The sequence below is a fragment of the Labrus mixtus genome, chromosome 16 (genome assembly GCF_963584025.1).
Source record: "Labrus mixtus chromosome 16, fLabMix1.1, whole genome shotgun sequence".
Lineage (NCBI taxonomy): Eukaryota > Metazoa > Chordata > Actinopteri > Labriformes > Labridae > Labrus > Labrus mixtus.
The window spans coordinates 21,371,504-21,392,898 of record NC_083627.1 but is presented as its reverse complement, the minus strand read 5'-3'; the positions used below and the strand labels follow the sequence as shown (position 1 = coordinate 21,392,898).

The following is a 21,395-nucleotide window of genomic DNA, read 5'->3' as shown; positions in this document are numbered from 1 at the left end:
TACTCACAATGGATGTTCATAAAGTTAGTGTCTATTTATAATCTTTTGTAACTTTGTCTTGTTGTATGATGTGGTAATATACTAGCATTAGAACACCCGCACTTTTAAAATCGCTGCTCCACCTCTGCCTACATGTGAATATATGTAAATCGTCAAAGATTCTGCAGCTTGTTCATTGGTCCAACATTCCAAGACAGAGACTAATCTTCCTGAGGCTCTCACATGGATTCACTACAAATATACAGTTGATACATCAAAATAAATGAAAGGCAAATTGAAGAAGACAATCATCATTACTTTAAAAAACCCCCAAAAATGTGATACTGTGTTAATGCTTGTTGTTTGGATGTAGGATGGAGTCCATTGATGTTGTATTAAGAGGGTCAAAGTCCAGGTGGTTTGATTCTTGTGCGAAATAAGGTAATGGTCAATGTTGACTTTAAAAAAAAAAAAAAGTGGGGGGTCTTAGTTTTAAGTCACTCATGTTAATTACGTATCAAACCTAAGTTGTGTTTCTTTTGTAGGTCGTAGGTCCTATTTATTTAAATCCAAACAATGATCGTCTTTCTAAACTTAATCGAGCCTTCTTGAAGCCGGAAGTGAACTTTTTGGGACATTCATTTTCATCGATGACACATAATGCAAAGAGCTCTCATTCTATTTAAAGTGTTTCAACAGAAACCATGTTGCATTTCCAACTTCCTGCTCCAATCCATTCCCTTGCACATCTCCTATCACTGCCTGCATGTATTAGCAAACAGCAGCTGTGGTGTGACTGACTGTCCATGCTTTTGAACGCCTCACGTTGGATGTTTTTCTTATTGCGTCTGTTACATAAGTGCCTATATGTACAGTATTTACAACCTTCACATGCATGGCCTTGGGGGATGGAAAGTGATAGAAAAAGAAAGAGAGGAAAGATAGAGCTGTAGGAAAAAAGAATGAACAAAAGACAGAGAGATTGGAAGTAGATATACGGCAGAAAAAAGAACAATAAGAGCAGAGGAGCGGCGCAGGTGATGCAGAGAGAGAGAACGTGGAATGAATGCGGTCAATTATTCAAAAGAAAAAAAGGTCTGTTCAATCTTGGGAGCTGTTTTTCCGAACATGCTCGTCTAGCATCACCTGCTAATGGGCCACAGATTGACATCCTACCTGAGCCCCTCATCCAAGCCCTCCTCTCTCTCTCTCTCTCTTCCTCCCCCTCTCTCTCTCTCTTCTCCTGTACATGCTCTTATCGGTGCTCTCTTGTGAATCGTGTAAATAATTACTCCATGACCACTCTGCTGTGCAAGCTGGAGGCTTGTTTGCACAAAGGAAAAGAGGATATATTTTAAAAGGGTGATGGGTTATTTTAAGAAAAATGGGTGAATTATTTATGGAGGCCTTCTCAGTGTTTGTTCTCTGTATGTTCGGGGTATTTAGGGAAAAGCTGGAAATGATGTAATCTGGCAACTTTGTTGTGTAAATGCAGTGTGTAAGTTGATGTATTTAGCCTCATTCATCGGGGAGTGTGTGTGTGTTTCTCTTTGACATTTCCTTTTTTAGTTTTGAAAGTGTGTGAGTGTGTGTGTTTGTATGTGTTTGGTGGCCTTTAGGGGGGCTGCGTACCTACATGAAACCCCGTAGTTGCCATGGCTCAGAGATAAAAGAGCAGATTATTCTACTTGGCATCCATTAGGGTTGGCGCTGCCTGAATATCGTCCAGTCTAAATCTGACCCAGAACTACTTTCCTTCATCTTTCTTTCTTCTTTTTTCGCATCTCTCTCTCTCTCTCTCTCTCTCTCTCTCTCTCTCTCTCTCTCTCTCTCTCTCTCCTCTCCTCTCCTGTCTTTGTTCTCTTCCTCTCTCTCTTTTTCACAGCGAAAAAGAGAGAGAGGGATATGTGTGCCAGCCAAAAGGGGCGACTTAAAGACTGATTTCTTTTTTTAAGTGTACACCCTACTGTGGTTGACTTCCTGTGAGAGCCGCCGAGCTCCTCACACGCTGAACTTCAAAGCATGCATACCGCACTTTGTAAAGATAATAGAAGTGGCTGAGTCCTCGTGGCTCAGGAGCCTCTCTGTGGATTTGTTACGTGTAGTCCCTCATATTGATGGGATGTTCAGTTTCCCCCAGAGAAAGCCTACAGTGTTGGAAAAATGAAGCCAACATGGAAGTGCAAAAACTGTCATTCCTGGAGTGTCCAATTGAGGCTGGCTCCAAAAACCAAGGGAGCCCATGTTTTAAGTGCCATTTTTACAGCAGAAAACACATGTTTACAGTCTGTTACAAAAAACAATGAAGGCATCAAAAGTCCATTTCTTTATTGATAAAGACTGTACAGGATACATTTCTTGTGTAAATCATCTGGTTTGAATATATAAGAGAGGTGGGCGCATTGTAGCTGTTTGCTATGGAGTTGGCTTCACTTTAGCTAAATCCTGTTACGGATCTTGAACTTTGTTTGTGTTGTTAACGTTTGGAATATGCTAGATGACAATCAGTGCGTTTACATGGGATAGCTTGATAGGATTAAGCCATATACCGATTTGCTACTCGAAAAGACAGCTGTCACTTGTCTGATATGCCGATCAGAGAATCGTATAAATGGCCGGAGCATGGCTGACTCCGCTACGCTATGTGGCGCTGTACCCCTTTCAACAAGTGGTTATAGAGCCACTTCCTGTTGACCTGTACGTCGCAGCAACAACAAACTATCTGGCGGTATTCAAACAAAGATGGCGTACGAGGAGATGGACGACGCTACAGCTACGTACATTTCATGCATTATTTACATTCTAATAATTCATATTAGAAGAACAGCGGATCTTTTGGCTGCGGCGATAACAGCAGAAGGACGCCGTTCCGGCAACAACGCTACTATTTATTACGTCGTCTCCTTCCACTTCCGGGTGAAAGCCCCGGCAGAAATTCTCGAGCATGCGCAGAACGCGAAATCCGATTACGATACGATGGCTGAGTTTACATGCCGTTAGTTTGCCGACTATGAACGACTTATCAAGGTGTTCTTTTCCGATTATGAAATGTCCGTTATGGTCCGATTTTGGTCCAATGTGGGTCGGACTAAGATGTTTACATGCATTTTAAAAGTCTGATACGATCAGAAATTCGAATATCTAGCGCCATGTAACCCTACTGAATGTAGAGGGGCGTGCTTCAGCAACCAAGATATCCATTCAACACGCCTCAACTCCACCTCTTTGTCTTCTTCTAGATTTGCTGAAAGTGAGGTGATATGGCAATATGGCAACCGCAATCATGGGCTTCATCAGACCTCTTCAGACACCCATGGGTGATGTCACTATGTTTTTTACAGTCTTTGGTTCCAGGTTCTTATTTTGTCAGTTCATCCTCCAAATTCGTCAACAGGCCACTAACCTGACACGAACTCTTATAGTCCTTTTCTTGAGCATGTCCTCTGCTCTGTCAGGGGCAGACAGTTGGAGATGGGCGAGATAAGCGTTTTTTTTGTCTTTGGCGGTAGCAGGTTGGCGGGAGCTGCCTGGCACCCTCGCTGAGGGCGTTTGCTGTGGAGAATTCATCTTGATGAGAGCTGCTTTTGTGTGTCACAGCCTCTCTGATATCTCGCCCATCTGTCTCTCTCTCTCTCGCTCGCTCTCAGGTAAACACCCGTTACATTTAACCCGAGAAGACACTTTGAATTTCTATTTATTTGTAGTGGTGTCTCAAATGTGACTTCCACATACCTCCACTCAGAACTTAAAAGTTTCCAGCAGCCTCCTTTTCTTTGATTTATCGCCTCGGTCAATCGAAGCAATCGAAGCAAAGAGATCAGTCAGACATATGGATTGTTGATTGTACAGCTTTAGCTTGAATAGAATGTCTTTTATTTTACTGATGAGTGAGAGCAGGCTGTGTCCTTGACCAAGGTTGTGTGGATTTCTTTACATATACTTAATGTTCCAAGTTTGATTCTGTTTTATGGTGTACTACTCTGCACATCGTTACCTGCTCCATAGTGCAACTGGAACCATGGGGTTAAGGTGTTTTAAATAGATGTTTATTAGCAGAATAGCTAAACAAGTGTAAGTAGAGAATGTATGAAACACTGTGAGGAAGAAGTGGTAGGTGGACTTTTTAAAAGCCAATGCAAACTGAATTCTTTCCAATGGCCAGAATATGACTGGACAGGTTACAAAAAGAAGTCCTATTGAATGAAACCAGATTAGAAAATGACCCTGCTGCTCTGCTGATTTCTTACATTAGAAATTGTTTTCTTATTGAGTTTGACCCATCAGCTAGTTTTAAGTCTTTTTTATACTAAATTAGTTTTCTAATTTAGTATATAATTATTATAAATTATTGTGAAAAATAGTCCTAATACAGGGTTTACTTCGGGGCGTAAATACCTGTGACTGAAAAATCTCTACCAAAGGAACTTGTCAACCATGATAGGACAAACCAATGCCTATCCTGCCTGTCAACTGTCGACCGTATATGGTTATTTCTGGTTCCACGATAACAAGATAGTGACAGCTTAAATGCTGAACTCTTTGATAAAGATTTCTAAAAGTGAGTCCACTAACCAATAGATGAGGTCAATGTGGTTATGTCAGTTTCTTCTATAAAGTCTCTAAAACAAGACGGTTGAGTCTCTTCTGTTTTTAAAGAAGTAGTTTGGTTTTTGGATTGATAATTTAATTGACAATATCAGGAATTTCTTTCTGAAATAAAAAGTTACTTTTGACAAAAGGCACTCATTTTTGTGGGAAAAAAAATCCTTATCCAATGCTTAATCACTTTATCCGGTCTATTTCATGATCATTACCTCCCCTGTTGAATAAACCCCATTTGAAAAGCAGTACCAACTAAGCAGTAGGAAGTCATATTTTACCCTTCCCCTGTATATTTGAATGTGAATCCATCAAAGATTTACACATTGCTTTTGATTTCACCGTGTTTTGTTTAAAATTGTGTCATCTCCTTCACAATCTTCAATTGTGATATTCAATTTTGCAGTGCGACATTCATCAACCTGAGAAGAACACGTCAAATTCAATCTATTTCTGGGGGATTAATCCGCCCCCTTATACCTGAACACTTACATAGACCCACACATGCACACTCATTCAATCATTTCTGCTTGGAGCGGGTCCATTGTCCGTGTTTGAAAGTGGCACCTCTGCCGGAGACCGGGCTGCGGCGGCAAAAAGGAGAATGAGTTCTGCTTTTCATGACGTGACGACTTTGTTCTGCAGGAGGTTTTGGTGTGAGACAGTGAGTGAGAAGCGAGCAGGAGAGCAAAGCGTGGGTGCGATCCAGCCTTTAGTACCAGGGACAATTAGAGCCTCGGCGGGAGAGAGATGGACCCTTGTTATCGCTGCTTGTTGCAGGATATAATCACAGCACCGACTCAGCAGGCTGGATGACTTTTTAAAGCTGGAAGTGACTACAGTCAGGCATCACCTCAGGATACCTCTGAAGGCTTTCCTTCTGCTGTTATTCAGGAGGAGGCTCAACAATTAGCTTTTACCATTTTGTTCTCTTTTGGTTTTGTGAGTCATCTTTCCTGCTTTATCATTCAGATTTACACATGATGAGGTATCTGACATCGCAAAAACTCTTGCTGGATTTTGGTTGGTACTGTACTGCTGTCAATGTGGAGTTGCCACACCAATGCTGCGCTCAAAGCACAGAGGCCAATTATAGCCAGAAAAATCCATCCCAAGTGGTCCATGGAACATTTCAGTGTAATAAAAGGGGAGGTGGGGGGGAAAGCAGCCAAGTGGCCTCTGTTTCATTTATTTTATGCAAAAAGTCTAGTAGGAGCAGAGCCTCAATTTAATATTCAACTGCGTCATCCATATTTCTGTTTGATATTTAAACTTCCTCTAGCGGATGTCTAGAAAGTAAAGAGCAGCTTAAGCCACGTAGATTAATCAATGGAATTTATGCCTGTTCATATTTCCTCTGAATGAGCTGGCAGCGCCCAACCCATAATGCTTTGCAAGTGATTTAATCAGAGGCTGGAGCTGTGGAAATGGCATTATTATGTTGATCATGATCGGTTTTGTTTCCCCTCGCCGACACGAGTTGGATGAGGAAGCCAAATAAAGCCAAAAAGCAAAACACAATATGCTCTTTGTGAGATGTTTTCTTAAGGAGGTTCAGGAAGTGAAGACATTGTAGTTTCACATTTCATTAAGACCGCTTTGTGTTTAATGTACTGAGATTTTTATTATAGCTGCACAATAAACGATGTAAAGTTTATTTAGTCCATATACTTAAAGGGATACTTCACCCGTTGAAACATGAATCTGTGTTGACATTGGGTCATATATGTAGTAGAAATGTGAAATACATTTTGAAGTTGGTGCCTTCTTGGCCGTGAAAAGGCAGAAAGTGTCTTTTTGGCTCATGTTGATGAAAGACACCAAATCCCAGAATGCACAGCACCGCAGGCCACTCCCACTAAGGCCCTCTATTTCAGAATCAGAAATACTTTATTAATCCCAGAGGGAAATTTGATCGATACAGTTTCTCCAAAATATACAGTATAGCAGTAGAAATATAGAAATAAAAACATTTACAGACATGTTTACTTCAACACATAAGACCATTTCCTCAACTGATTCAGGGATTTCTTCCAGAATTGATCTTGTAAATTCCTGTCAGAAAACAGACTCCATGTCTGTGTCCATAGGCAAACAGTGAGAGTACCGACACTACCAGTCCGCCCCAGCTCGAGCCGGTCCCGGCTCCTCGTCCTCACCGCCGCCGACAGGCAGGCATTATGTCTCAGCTGCTGAGCTGGCAGCGGCCGGTGGCGGCAATATAGCAACATAGCGGGGAGACGGTTGCGGCCGCAGCAGCCAAAACACAAGACCGGCCTGTCGTCAGCAGCCGTCTCACCGCTATATTTATATTTTTTCGCCATTATCAGCTTTCTCCATAGAGCCTGTTAGCATAGCTTCCAAGCAATATGGCAGACGTTAAGTTTCGATTCTGGGAGTGAGTTCCCACCCACTGATCTGTGATTGGTCTGTAGCCTCAGTGGTCGAAAATATGAGGAACTAGCATTGTAGTTTCACCCCGCTAACCGCAACAGCTTCCAGTGACGCAAAAATCGTCATTTTGCGTCACTGGAAGCTCCTTTTCAGACTCAGAAATACAAAGATTTCCCATCTCAGGGGAAAATGAGGGCGGGATGCACGACCATTCAAAAATACTACCAGGTTTCTAATGATACAAAGATTAATGCAAATGGATGAAGTATCCCTTTAAGTTTGAAGATGAATTTGTTTCTCTTTCTATGGAGCATCAAATGTTATAAAGGCTTAAACAAACAATTATAACTTTACCTGATTCATCTGCTGATTACATTTTTGGCATAAATTGCAGAACAGTTTAGTTTTTGATGTCAAGAAGCTGTGAAAAAAGCTCCCCACATATTTTCCCTGAGCCCAAAGTGATGACTTCAGATGGATTAATTTGTCAAACCAGCAGTTTAAAAACAAAAGACTTGACGTAACAAAATTAACAAGAAGCTACAAATCCTTACTATTAAGAAGCTGGATACAGCATACTGTATGTTTGACAACCCACTGATTATATCCAAATATTTATGATTAACTTTAACTATACTTCAATCCATATTTGGATTTTGGCCTTTTCACCAAACAAAGCAGTCTGAGATGTTTTCTTACTCTCTGACAAACAGTGATGGTGTTTCACCAATTTTTGAAAGTATTGTAGACAAAAAGGATGCACTATGAATCATTTTTTGTTAAATTACTTTCATGTTCATTATCATGTGACCCCAAACCTCCAGCTTGTGGGTATTTGTGAAGAAATGTGTTTAACTAGCCGCTGAGGCTGGAATCCTGACTCATCTCTACATAATCCCCTCAATCTGAATATAAATCCAGAGGTGCAGCTCGACTCTGTGCTCCTTAATATGTAGCACTGCTAACCTCCTATAGGTGCGTTTGCCTATAACTGCTAATAATTTAAATTTCTGAAAGGGTCATGTAAGCCCCCCCCCCCCCGACACTGTAACAAGAGGCACGCCCGGAGCGAGGTTGGGGGAGACGAGAGACACCAACCAAACTCAACTGCACAGACCATGCTTTAAGTCAAAGATCCATTCCTCATTCCTAAGCCCCTGTGTCGGCAAGAATCCTCCCCACCAGCTGCTGGATGTTGCTCTTTAGCTGAGGCTGCACTGTGACGGCCCCGCTGAGACATTCTGCCTATTGGAGATCAATAAAATATCACTTAAAAAGCTGAAATCCTTAACTTTCTGCATGTTCAACCACAGCAGACATTTAGCACTCACTGTCCCACACATGAAGCTGTTTCACCTCATTGTGGTTGGCCGGCACTTTAATGTTACAACCAATCAACTGCACACAAATGTATCAACTACTGAAGTGATTCATTCATTTGAAAGCTTTGGCATTTCTGAGCAGCAGAGTGAGCCTTTACAGAAACAGAGGACAATGTTCTCAGTCCTCACTGGACCTCACTCCGGGTGCAGAAAGGCTGACCTGTGATTGGTTCAAACTGATAAGCTGGCCTGTGATTGGTTCAAACTGATTAACTGGCCTGTGATTGGTTCAAACTGATTAGCTGGCCTGTGATTGGTTCAAACTGATTAACTGGCCTGTGATTGGTTCAAACTGATTAGCTGGCCTGTGATTGGTTCAAACTGATTAACTGGCCTGTGATTGGTTCAAACTGATTAACTGGAAAAGGTAATTACTGCTGAAGTGTCCTTGAACAAGACTTGTAATTTCTTCATCAGAAATAAATAAGTGATTATGAAGCTTTACAGGAGATCTTTTAAGACTGTAAATGTTAAAACATGTAATGACAATGAGTTCAATGAAGGGCGGAAAAAGAAAAGTGACTTTTATGAATAAGGCAAGGAAAGATTGATGGTTGGGGAAAAGCCGTATGGAGGTTTATGCAGGAAATAGTGAATATAAAAGGTAATGTTCTTCACTTTCTCTGCAGAACGGAGTGGACGGAGGTAGTGGAGGAAGCTGCTGGACGACTCCCAGCGGTCTAATAGCGACAGAGGAGAGTTGCAGCGTCTGCCTCTTCCCACAAACTTGCTCAGCACTTGTTTCTTCTTCCCCCAATCCTCCATTTTGGATCGAAACGTTGTAAAGCGGGCCGTTAATTGCGGCGTTAACTCAATCAGGGACGACTCACAGGAGCTCTTGTGTGTGTGTGTACTTGCGTATTTGACTGTTGTCTGTGTCTTTTGCGAGCTCAAGTAATGAGTTTGGGTGCTGAGGTACGGAGAAAAACAGCAGAGCCCAGCGTGTCCCTGCCGGGGGGACTCGACTGGAGGAGTCTTGTTGGTAGTAAACAGATGATTGGTGAAAAGCGTTTTAGTCACGCCGTTTCACACATCGCTAGTTCATCCTCCTGATGAGGCTGATGTTGATTACCCCTGAGGGAGAGCTTTTTGAGGTCATCGATGACGATAACATGCTGACCTCGTCTTTACTTAAATCTTCTAGAAGTAGTGAGAAACACGGTCAGAGAGAGAGATGGTGTGGCGGTTTGAAGGAAGTACAAGATTTTACATAATTACCTTCATAACTTCTTTTAATGAACTCATTTGTCATTCGAGCCGTTTTTGAAAGCAATGAAGGCTAGACGCCAAAAGAACAACTTCATCCTGATAATGAGACATAGATTACTTACTGTTGGTGTTGAGAAGGTGTGATAGTCTATCTATTTCAATTCACTATATTCACATGGAGGCCATTTTCCCCATGACATCACAACAAATGCGCATTTTATCAGCAACAAAGAAGACAATGAAAAGAGTCTTTACAGACATTTTGGCTCATCTTGAAGTGAGGAGACAGTCTCACATGTTTGTTACTAACTGGATGACATCATAACAGCGTTTGAGCTCCCTGCCCTTGGGCATGATGTCCGATTGATGACGTCATGCCAAGACATGATGTCATTACTGTTGTGTGACTTTCATCAATTAGACGTGCGTAAGTGAGTTACAGTGGCACTCTCACCTAAATGTTCTATATGAATTTGCTGGTTGAATCTTAATTGAATTTCCATAGAAACAAGGAGTCAGTGAAAGCCTTTGTTTACCACTTAGTCACAAACTAACATATAATAATGACATCAGTGAAGGACGTCATTATAAATTATGATTCATGATGATTTTTTAACCTATATATAGATGATAAAAACTTTCTTGACTGGGCTGCGGCTGATAAAAGAGAAACTGAGATGAAAGAGAAACACATTTATTTACAACAGAATTCAGTGGTTCGTCTAAAATCCACAGGATGGAACCGGTGACACACAGGCTGTGAACGCTTTCTTCATGCAGAGGAATGTTCTGGCCTCCATGTCATCTCATATTTTTTTGACAATGGACTATGATTATGTGGGCAGTATCTATCCCTTTTATAAATCATACTCTTTTTTTTGATTACATGGTGCTATTTTCCACAGTTTCGCCCTGTTCATAATTTCTTTGTAGATCTGAAAGCACATGGCGCAAGATGGAGAACTAAGAAAACTGAATAACACAAGTAAATGTGAAATTCTGTAAGTATAGGATGTTATCAAACACTTTGGGAAAATAAAAAGTAGCACTAAAGCCAAATGACAGCTTTAAAGCAGTGTTCACTTACTGTATGAGTTTATTCCATCAGTGTGCCTGTAACAGCTCATACAGGTGATTATTCTTTACAGGCCTTATCAGCTGTAATACCTATGAAGAGTGGGACTGTTTTTCCCCTAGTCAGAGGCTATTACTGTCTGCATCTACAGAAAATGTTGGGCTACGTTTGTCAAAAGCAACAACTTGTCCCTTCCAGCTGTTTGGAAAAGGATTTTTGAAAACAGTCGGAGCCTGTGGCGGTAAAGTAGGGCGAACCTGCAGCAGAACAAACAGCTCTAACTTCAGAGCAGCTCACTGGGTTTAGACTTTTTCATATCCATTCATGTCAGTAGAATATAAAAAAACAAATACATTTGCCCTGGTGTTATTTTCCATGAAAAAGCAGCAGTGCTCATGCTTCTGATTTCACTTTGATGTCATCTGGCACAGTTATTATACAGAAGTATGAAAGAGGAATTGTTTTAGTTTGACGCTCTGTGAAGCAAAGAGAAATTGATTGACATCAGTCATGTGGAAATAATATTTCTGGATATTGTTCCATATCTCCCCCTTAGTTTTATTACTTATGAATTAATCTTAAGTCAGACTTTCCTTGGCTCTGTTTCTGTCCACTGCATGTTTTTAGATATGTTTAGCTGTAGCTCTAGCTCACCGTTGTTATTTATTGATACCGGCGGTAATCTCCAAAGACTCTTTATAGCGCAGATGTGAAAGGTAGAGCGCTGCTATCTTTGTCTCAGTCTTCCTGGCTTGTTCTCGCTCTCTCTCTCTCTCTCTGTTTGTCTCTCTCTCTCTCTTATTCTCTCTCTGTTTCTCTCTCTCCCTCTCTCTCTCTCTCTCTCTCATTCTCTCTCTGTCTCTCTCTCCCTCTCTCTGTCTCTCTCTCTCTCTTCCTCTCTCTCCTTCCCCCTCTCTCTCTCCCCCCCTCTCTCTCTCTCCCTATTTCTCTCTCCCTCTCTGTCTCTCTCTCTTTCTCTCTGTCTCTCTCTCTCTCCCTACCTGTCTCTCTCTCACTCTCTCCCCCCCTCTCTCTCTCTCCCTATTTCTCTCTCCCTCTCTGTCTCTCTCTCTTTCTCTCTGTCTCTCTCTCTCTCCCTACCTGTCTCTCTCTGTCTCTCTCTCTCTCTCTCTCGATCTCTCTCTTCCTCTCTCTCCTCCCCCCCTCTCTCTCTCCCTGTCTGTCTCTCTCTCTCTCTCCCTCTCTCTCTCTCTGTCTCTCCCTCTCTCTCTCCCTCTCTCCCCCCCTCTCTCTCTCTCCCTATCTCTCTCTCCCTCTCTGTCTCTCTCCCTTTCTCTCTGTCTCTCTCTCTCCCTATCTGTCTCTCTCTCACTCTCTCTCCCTCTCTCTCTCTCTCTGTCTCTCTATCTCCCTCTCTCTGTCTCTCTCTCTCTCTCTCTCTCTCTCGATCTCTCTCTTCCTCTCTCTCCTCCCCCTCTCTCTCTCCCTTTCTGTCTCTCTCTCTCTCTCCCTCTCTCTCTCTCTGTCTCTCCCTCTCTCTCTCTGTCTCTCCCTCTCTCTGTCTCTCTCTCTCTCTCTCCCTATCTGTCTCTCTGTCTCTCTTTCTCCCCCTCTCTCTCTGTCTCTCCCTCTCTCTCTGTCTCTCCCTCTCTCTGTCTCTCTCTGTCTCTCTCCCTATCTCTCTCTCCCTCTCTCTCTCTCTCTCTGTCTCTCTCTCTCTCTGTCTCTCCCTCTCTCTCTGTCTCTCCCTCTCTCTGTCTCTCTCTCTCTCTCTCCCTATCTGTCTCTCTGTCTCTCCCTCTCTCTCTCTCTCTCTCTCTCTCTCTCTCTCTCCCCTGTGCAGCCTTTACTAACTAGCCGCGCACTCCCACTCAAGGAAAATGATGATGAGACAGCAAAAGCATGCAGCACAGAGACAATGCACAGCAGAATGAGAGGAGGGGAGTTGGAGAGAGAGAGAGAGCTGCAGAGAAGGAGAGAGAATGAGATCCATCAGTCTTTTTTTTTATGCACTTTTACCACATATATGTTTCTCCCCGGGGAGCACTATGTCTCTGTCTGGACCTCGGCCTCTCCTCTCTTTGCCTTTTCTCTTTGTTGTCATCATTCAGTGCATTTTCCTTCCCCCCAACCCCCCCAGTTTACCACCGCCACCCGAACTTATGAAATCTCCTCTCACCCCCTTCTTCTTCTTCTCTTCCTCCTCTCTGCTCCTCCCTCCATCCCTTCCCTTCCTCTTTGCCCTGCAACCTTTCTGTCTTGTGCCACTAAGTGTTCTGCTTATATAAGAGCGAGCACCTAGAGGGACTCCTCTCACCCAGCCAACCTGCTCCTCTCACTCCACCCTTTTAGTCTGCTGTTTTTCTCCTCTGCACCACCTTCTACCTCATCCTCCTCATCCTCCTCCTCCTCCTCTTTGTTTCTTCTCCTTTGTTTCTGTGGACTAAACAAATAGTCCTTCTGCGGTGAAGCTACTGCAACAAACAATTGAACATTCAAATGAAATACATTTCTTTTCCAATTATTATGATAATCTGTTCATGATTTTATATTGTTCAAGCAAGAAGGTTTGTTGGATAAGAAAAAGCAATGTTAAGATGTCTTGAAGGCCATACATTTGACTCTAAAGAATCCAGAGTAATTGATATTTACAGCCCAATGATGATCAACTAATCGATCCGCAGTAATATATTTAAGTCATTTATCAATCAAAAATGCTAAGATTTTCCAAATTACCTATTAAAATGTGTAAAATTTCATATTTATCTGTCACTTATAAACATCGATCTTTGGATAGTAAATCACAAATATTTGGATATAATCAGTGGGTTGTCAAACATATGCTGTATCCAGCTTCTTAATAGTAAGGATTTGTAGCTTCTTTGTAATTTTGTTATGTAGAGTCTTTTGTCTTTAAACTGCTGGTTTGACAAATCAATCCATTTGAGTATTTGGATGTGGGGCTGTGGATTTTCTCCACCAAACGAGCAGTTTTTAAAGACGTTACTCTCAGCTCTATAAGATTTGAATGGTCATTTTCACTTCTTCTGACATTGTGCAGACAAAGCCGGTCATTATTTCTGTCTGTCAAACTGTTGATGTCTACTTCAGCAGCCTTGTGGTGTTTTTTTTTTTTTTTGTGTCTCCATCTGAAACACCAAGAACAGATACATCACTCATTTTTTAGCTGCACTGTGTCAGTAGAACACAGCATCTTTCATCCAAAAATACTCCTCAAACACACACTCTATCTCCTCCCTCCTCGCTTCCTTACATCCAGCTCCTCTCTCACAAGCCGACATCCTCTCACCTATTTCTCAATGACTGCATCACTCTCTCACTTTTTTTGCACGCCGCTCGCGTCTGGGATTCTCCTCATCGCGCGTGTTTTCATATTCAGCACAGCCTCTTCCTCCTGCTTTCATCTTAAGGTCTATCTACTTACCATTCTCTCCATCCCACACCCATTGTACCTCTCTCCCCCCCATCCCAAACTTCTCTCTCCCCTACCTCCTACGCCTGCCTCCCCCTCCTCTCTAAATATAGTCCCTTTGAAGCAGAGCTGTGTTGTCTCTTTCTGCAACACTGCGAGACAAAAGTCTGTCATCTCGCATCTGAGCGGAGAGAAGAGAACGCGCAGATAAGATTGATGGCCCAAAAAGAAACACCGGTTAAGAGAATTGATATTCATCTGCCTCGGCATGGGTGTGTAAACGAGGAGAAGGGGGTGGGAGATGAAAAAGGGAGGAGGGAGGAGAGAGGATTCAGAAAAGGGGAGCAGGAAATGAAGATGGCGAGACAGAAGGAAAGAAAGGAGAGTAAGAGGAGAGGGAGAGAGGTGCAGTGACATTTCTCCTCCACATTTTGTAATTGAATAATAATCTCTCTGGAGGCCTGACCTAGTAACGTATGCACGTGTTTGTGTGAGTGTAACTAAGGCTGTGTGTGTGCACACACAATGTATACACGGAGAGGGATGGTTAGGAGTGTGTGTAGCAGAAGACGTTTAAGAAAGAGGAGAGTGCCAGGGGGAAAAAAAAGAAGAGAAGCAGAGAGAGGTTTGCTTCTGAAACATAAAGTCAAATAGCTCCCCCTAGTGGCACAAAGGAGACATTACACCTCCAGTCTGTTTACGCGTCACTGCAGCCAAGAACAATTCCCATCTCATCAGCTCACCTGCAGTAGCCCTTCTAATCACTTCTACTTTGTCTAATTACAGATTGTGTCATTAACATAATAAGTATGCTCAGTGTTATAAACAGTAAAGATCACAGTGTGGCAGCTGAAGAAGAAAATCGCATCATCGCCCCAGTAAAAGTTCTGTACATCAGCTGAAGGGTAACTGTACATCACACACACATAAAAACACACAGTCTCAAGTTTAAGTATTTAGTTTGATATGCTTCTTTGTTTGCATGACAACAGTATCATGAGAAAAACTTGTTAAGTCTCGCCCTGCTAGGTAGCTTATTAAGACTTGAAAGAGTTAGCATTGCCATCTCTGAAGGTACATCGTGTACCTAGTAGCTCCTCTGTGTTTATCTGTTCATCTTGTTTGTTTGTAGTGTTTCTATGAAGAGTTTGAGGTCATGTGCAGGACTTCTTCTTCTTGGCTGGGGAGAAGTAATTTCCTGAAGTCTGGTTGCCTGGAAACATCACACTCCAATTGTCAAAATGTAACTTTTCCACAGAAAATGAAAAAAGAATGTTGTTTGCAGTTGAGGTAACTGATCCACATCTCTGTCTGCTCCTCTCTCTCCTCATGTTTCTTTAATTCAGGTTACGGAGGGAGGGCTTCACGGTGCAGGTCAGCGTGAACGACTACCTGGACATCTACTGCCCGCATTACAACATCAGCCAGAGGGGGACGCTGGAGCGCACCGTGGCCGAGCAGTACATCCTCTACATGGTCAGCTACCGCGGCTACCGCACCTGCGACCCCCAGCTGGGCTTCAAGCGCTGGGAGTGCAACCGGCCCCACGCGCCGCACGCTCCCATCAAGTTCTCGGAGAAGTTCCAGCGTTACAGCGCCTTCTCGCTGGGCTACGAGTTCAACGTGGGCCAGGAGTACTACTATATCTGTGAGTGAGACCGGTGAACAGCCTGAGGAGGCTTCACATCCAACATTTGAATATCTTCACCCACTTGTATCGACGTGAGTGTGGGTGCTGCTAATAGATTCTGGAAGTTCAGGCGAGGACGGGCAGTCGCTCGGATTGCTCACTGCTGAGGGTGTTGTTGCCTGCAGAGGGCACAAGGTTGACATATTGTGTGTGTGTGTGTGTGTGTTTGTTCTCTGTTGCAGCCACGCCAACCCACCACCACGGCCACAGCTGCCTGAGACTGCGAGTCTACGTCTGCTGCTCCACCGGTGAGACCCCGACGACGACTATCTCCCACTCACTTGTTTATCTTTCTGTGTCGCTTCATCTCCACTTTCCTCCCCCTACTCGCATCTCTCTTTGTATCGCTCCTAAACTCACAAACAAAGAAGCAGAGAGACACAGACAAGAGAGGCAGAAACACTATAAGATCTGACAGTCTCGTCTCAGAAAAGAGGCTTCTTCTGCCTGCGTGCTGTCTTAGCGTGATGTTGATGACGGCGTCTTTTCCTTGGAAGCAGCTCTCTGAGACTGATAGCTGAATGTTGTTCTCTGTCTGCAGTGATATTACAGTAATGCTCAATCTCTCTCTGTGAATGACATGCTACAAAAAAAAGATATGAAACCAGAAAAACTGGCGGCATCCAGCTCTCTCTCTCTCTTCTTCCTCTCTCTCTTCCTGGCTCTCTTGTGATGCCTGCTGCTCCGTGTAGTGTGTGTGTGTGTGTGTGTGTGTGTGTGTGTGTGTTATTTTTACCCTGCTCTCTCCCCCTGCAGGCCTTTGATCAGGCAGCCCAGCACTGAAAGCCTCCCCCCCATTCTCTCTCCTCTAACCTTGTCAGCACTAATACATCCCACACTCAGGCCAGTGTCAGCCCCTGTGTACACATCACCTTAACACCCCCCCTCATCCCCCCCCCCTTCACCCCCGTCCTGGTGTCACGCCTAATCTATTGATGTGCCTGCGTTTGCTTCCAGATGCAGCACTTGGACCATGTGTGTGTCTGCACATGGTTGTATGTCAGCTAACAAATCTCTTTCACATGTTTGTGTGTGTAATGTGGATGAATGGGCATGTGTGCATCGGTGCGTTTTGTCCGTTTACAATCCCCAACCTTTACTCAGCAAGGTCATTTTAACAGCTTGCTATCAGAGAGCTGTTGACTCCAGCCGCCTCCACATGTCTTCATCTTCTCTGTGTGTCGCCCACCTTTACTAACAAGACCTGAAGATGAGAGAGAGAGATGTGAATATTCATGAAATATGCTTAACATCTGCAAATTGATCGCTGCCAGCTTTTCTGTAAATGTCTTTGTGTCCTCACAACAGTACATCAGCATCACATAAATACACAGAAACACATTGAGCTCAAAGTAACATACACACAAAGATGTCCTCACATTTCTTAAAGCTACACTTCATTAATTTGTCGCTCATTTGCAGCAGGATGTAATTCTGTGTCTAGACGATGAATAGATGAAAAAATGATTTCTATCCACTGCTTCCAAATGATTTTAATCATCAGATGGAAGTCTGAGTTTTCAATATACAGCATCCTTTGTCCTTTTTCTCACTCACATATTATACCTCACTACAGGGTTCATCAACACTTACAAAGCAGTGTAAGAGGAATGTAGACCACATTTAATACGATAAATGTAAAAAGTATTTAAATTTGTCCAGGTAGGGAATGAAGAGATTGGTCAGACTTCTGCTTTAACAATTGACTGGTATGCTTAAGTCATTTATTTGCTGTCTAACATGTTTTGCTCTATCTTTATACCGTTTAACATTTTACTCCCTTGCTTTTTTCTTTTTCTCTCTCCTCTCCTCTCCTCTCCTCTCCTCTCCTCTGTCTCCTCTCCTCTGTCTCCTCCCCGGCCCTCCTCTCCTCTCCTCTCCTCTCCTTCCCGTCTGTCTTTGTGTGTTTACACGTTGCGTCTCTCAGTTTCCCAGGCAGACGATGACTCCAGTCAGTCTCCTCCCGACTACACAGTCAGGCCAAACCTGAAAATACACAACATCGGTGAGTGACTCCGAGCTGCTGCTGCTGAAAGAGAACAGCAGCCAGATGCTGGTCAATATTTGGCTGTGGCTGCAAAGCTTGATTTGTGTACCAAATCATTGTGGAAAGGAACCAACCGTTTGTTAGTTTTTTCTTTAATTCTATGGTTGGAAAGGAAAGGAAATCCCCAGCAGGCTGAAGCTGGTTGATGAGTAAAACCTTTTTATTCTGCTCCTGAGAGTTTTGGGGGAAGACCATGAATGTTGCAACTTTATTCAGCAACAGTGACGTACAGTATTCTGACCATTTATACTATTTTATATAATCTAAAGCTATCTGCTAACAAAGAAACTATGGGTGTAAATGGAGCTACTTAACCCAAGACCAACATGTGTTATGAAACAATTAAGAATAAATACAGCTTCATACAACTTGTGTCGTAGTTTAAAGGTTTTGCAATCACATATTAAAACAACACAAACATATTCATGAATATATACTGTACGTTATAAGATATGTTTGAAAGAGACAATACTCTGAAATGAAACTGGCCCAGTAACTGACCTCATTTCACAGTTCATTTGTCAGTGTCATAAAAGTTTCTTTGGTGACATTAATTCCGTCATGACAGGTAAAGAACTCTGTTTGAAAGCCAAAGCAGACCTGGCCTCACGTTGCCTTACATGAAAGTAATGAGTTACAAACAGTGGAGCAGGCTGACGGGCGGCTGTGGCTCAGTCTGTAGAGTCGATCTTCTTCCAACCAGAAGGCTGGGGGTTCGATTCCCAGCACCTGCAGCCACATGTCTGATGTGTCCTTGCGCAAAACACTTAACACTTAAAATTGCTCCCGCTGCTTTGTCAGCGGTGTATGAATGTGTATGAATGGGATTAGTTACTTCTGATGGTCACTTTACATGAAGAGGAGTTAAAAAGATCATTTCTGTGTTCACTAACTGATTAACCCAAACCAGAGCACCTCTATAAGTATAAAGTATAAGTCCTGTGTTAGGAAGCAAAGCGTCTCAGAACTAGCTGTTTAAAAATACAATGGATGTGTTCAATGGGCAGTTTGGGTTCTGATGTTTTACAATCTGCCTTAATTGTAAACTGTATGTAACTCCCTATTTAAACATAATACACGTCCTTTATATGTGTGGCCACATTAACCTCAACTGTGCACCATGAAGGAGAATAAAATGTGTAATCAAAATGAAGACCTCGTTCAGGTTTAAGAGTGCAAAATGCAGCTATCTTTGTAAAAAGTACAATAAAATAAAAAAACATATCCCCCTGAAATTAACCATAGCCTTACACACATATAAACACACACACACACACACACACACACACACACACACGCACAGGTAAAACCTTCTTTTCTTTCATGCAAAAAACGCACAAGGTCAGCAAAGGTCTTGTAAGGAATGAAAGGTCCGTGTTTACCTAAGGAGAAAGCATGTCAGCGAGCGGCTCAATTGTGCAGCTGAGTAGTTACATAAACCCTCTATTTTCGCTCTCTTTTTTCCTCTCCATCCTCGTCTCAAACAAAAAGCTTCTTGCCGGGGAATCATTTAGCGCGCTTGTGTGTGTCTGGGAGCTGTGGGAAGCCTGTGACGAGAGGCTAAGAGAGTGTGACCTGCCTGAGATGGAAACTGAGACCAGAAGAGACAGAGCAGAAAAAAGAGCTCTTCAGCCATCAGCATCGAGTACCTTTCAGAGATTTAGAGAGAGAGAGAGAGAGAGAGAGAGAGAGAGAGAGAGAGAGAGAGAGGAGGTAGTATAGAGAGAGAGAGGAGGTAGAATAGAGAGAAAAAGAGAGAGAGAGGACGTAGTATAGAGAGAGAGAGGAGGTAGTATAGAGAGAGAGAGAGAGAGGTGGTAGAATAGAGAGAGAGACAGAGAGAGGAGGTAGAATAGAGAGAGAGAGAGAGAGGTGGTAGAATAGAGAGAGAGACAGAGAGAGGTGGTAGAATAGAGAGAGAGACAGAGAGAGGAGGTAGAATAGAGAGAGACAGAGAGAGGAGGTAGTATAGAGAGAGCGAGAGAGAGGAGGTAGAATAGAGAGAGAGAGAGGTGGTAGAATAGAGAGAAAGAGAGAGAGAGGAGGTAGAATAGAGAGAGAGAGAGAGGTGGTAGAATAGAGAGAGAGACAGAGAGGAGGTAGAATAGAGAGAGAGAGAGAGGTGGTAGAATAGAGAGAGAGACAGAGAGAGGAGGTAGAATAGAGAGAGACAGAGAGAGGAGGTAGAATAGAGAGAGAGAGAGAGAGGAGGTAGAATAGAGAGAGAGAGAGGTGGTAGAATAGAGAGAAAGAGAGAGAGAGGAGGTAGAATAGAGAGAGAGAGAGAGGTGGTAGAATAGAGAGAGAGACAGAGAGGAGGTAGAATAGAGAGAAAGAGAGAGAGAGAGGAGGTAGAATAGAGAGAGAGAGAGAGAGAGAGGTGGTAGAATAGAGAGAGAGACAGAGAGAGGAGGTAGTAGAGAGAGACAGAGAGAGGAGGTAGAATAGAGAGAGAGACAGAGAGAGGAGGTAGAATAGAGAGAGAGCGAGAGACAGAGAGAAGAGGTAGTATAGAGAGAGAGAGAGAGGAGGTAGTAGAGAGAGACAGAGAGATGAGGTAGAATAGAGAGAGACAGAGAGAGGAGGTAGAATAGAGAGAGAGAGAGAGAGAGGAGGTAGTATAGAGAGAGAGAGACAGAGAGAGGAGGTAGTATAGAGAGAGAGAGAGACAGAGAGAGGAGGTAGAATAGAGAGAGAGAGACAGAGAGAGGAGGTAGTATAGAGAGAGAGAGAGAGACAGAGAGAAGAGGTAGTATAGAGAGAGAGAGAGAGACAGAGAGAAGAGGTAGTATAGAGAGAGAGAGACAGAGAGAGGAGGTAGAATAGAGAGAAAGAGAGGGAGGCAGAAAGTGAGAGAAATAAAATGTGAGATAAAAAGACAGGAGGAGGCAGTGAAAGAGAAAAAGCAGTGGAAAGAGGGACAGATAAGGCAGAAAGAGAGAGAGAGAGAGAGAGTCAGAAAGAAGATAAAACCAGAGTGGGGGCAGAAAGAAAAAAAATGGGGGGGGGGGGGGGGCAGAGGAAGAAAGAAAAGCTCAGTGGTGGGCGAATTGCTCAGCGGTAACTCCGGCTCGAGCTTACGTACAATTTAATATAAAAAAACACAAACTGGCAGGGAATCATAAAAAATCATAGCCTCGAGCGTTGTGATGCAGTTTACTGAATACATTTGAGGAGATAACAAAATCAGGACACATCAGGATGTATGCACACACACACACACACACACATCTGACCGCTGGACACCCACTCCCTGACTCACCCTCAGGACCAGACCGGCCCACAGACTGGCTCGGCATCAACACATCTCTGCCTCTCGCTCCACATATGTTTGGACTTGCTGTCAACCTCGTTACATTATTATTAGCTCTGCTCCTACGTCACATGTTCCTTATTTACACGGCGTCTTAAGGAGAGCTCCAGTGTGATACAGAACGTAGTCTCTACGGGGACCTACAGTACTGTTCATAACAAGGTTCTAACTTAGAAACAGAAACATGGGGACAGACGTGTCAGGACACATGGGCTGTATGCGGTTCATACAGCTTTTTAAGAAAATCTCAAATTCAGCCAAACTTTACTGTTAAATAAAATAAAGGCTTGTTCATTAAGCCTCGTGTGAGCTT

At 43.2% G+C, this 21,395-nt stretch overlaps 1 protein-coding gene and 1 pseudogene across 2 annotated transcripts in view; one reads left to right on the top strand and one right to left on the bottom strand.

Annotated features, from left to right (window-relative positions):
• Positions 1-21,395, top strand: part of efna3a (ephrin-A3a) — a 192,902-nt gene that overhangs the window by 162,630 nt on the left and 8,877 nt on the right. For both annotated transcript variants that reach the window (XM_061059826.1, XM_061059827.1), the window contains exons 3-5: positions 15,379-15,680; positions 15,905-15,970; positions 17,650-17,727. In XM_061059826.1, coding sequence (XP_060915809.1) covers positions 15,379-15,680; positions 15,905-15,970; positions 17,650-17,727 — 446 coding nt within the window. The remainder of the gene's footprint in view (positions 1-15,378; positions 15,681-15,904; positions 15,971-17,649; positions 17,728-21,395) is intronic.
• Positions 1,768-12,367, bottom strand: LOC132990605 (RNA-binding protein 25-like; annotated as a pseudogene).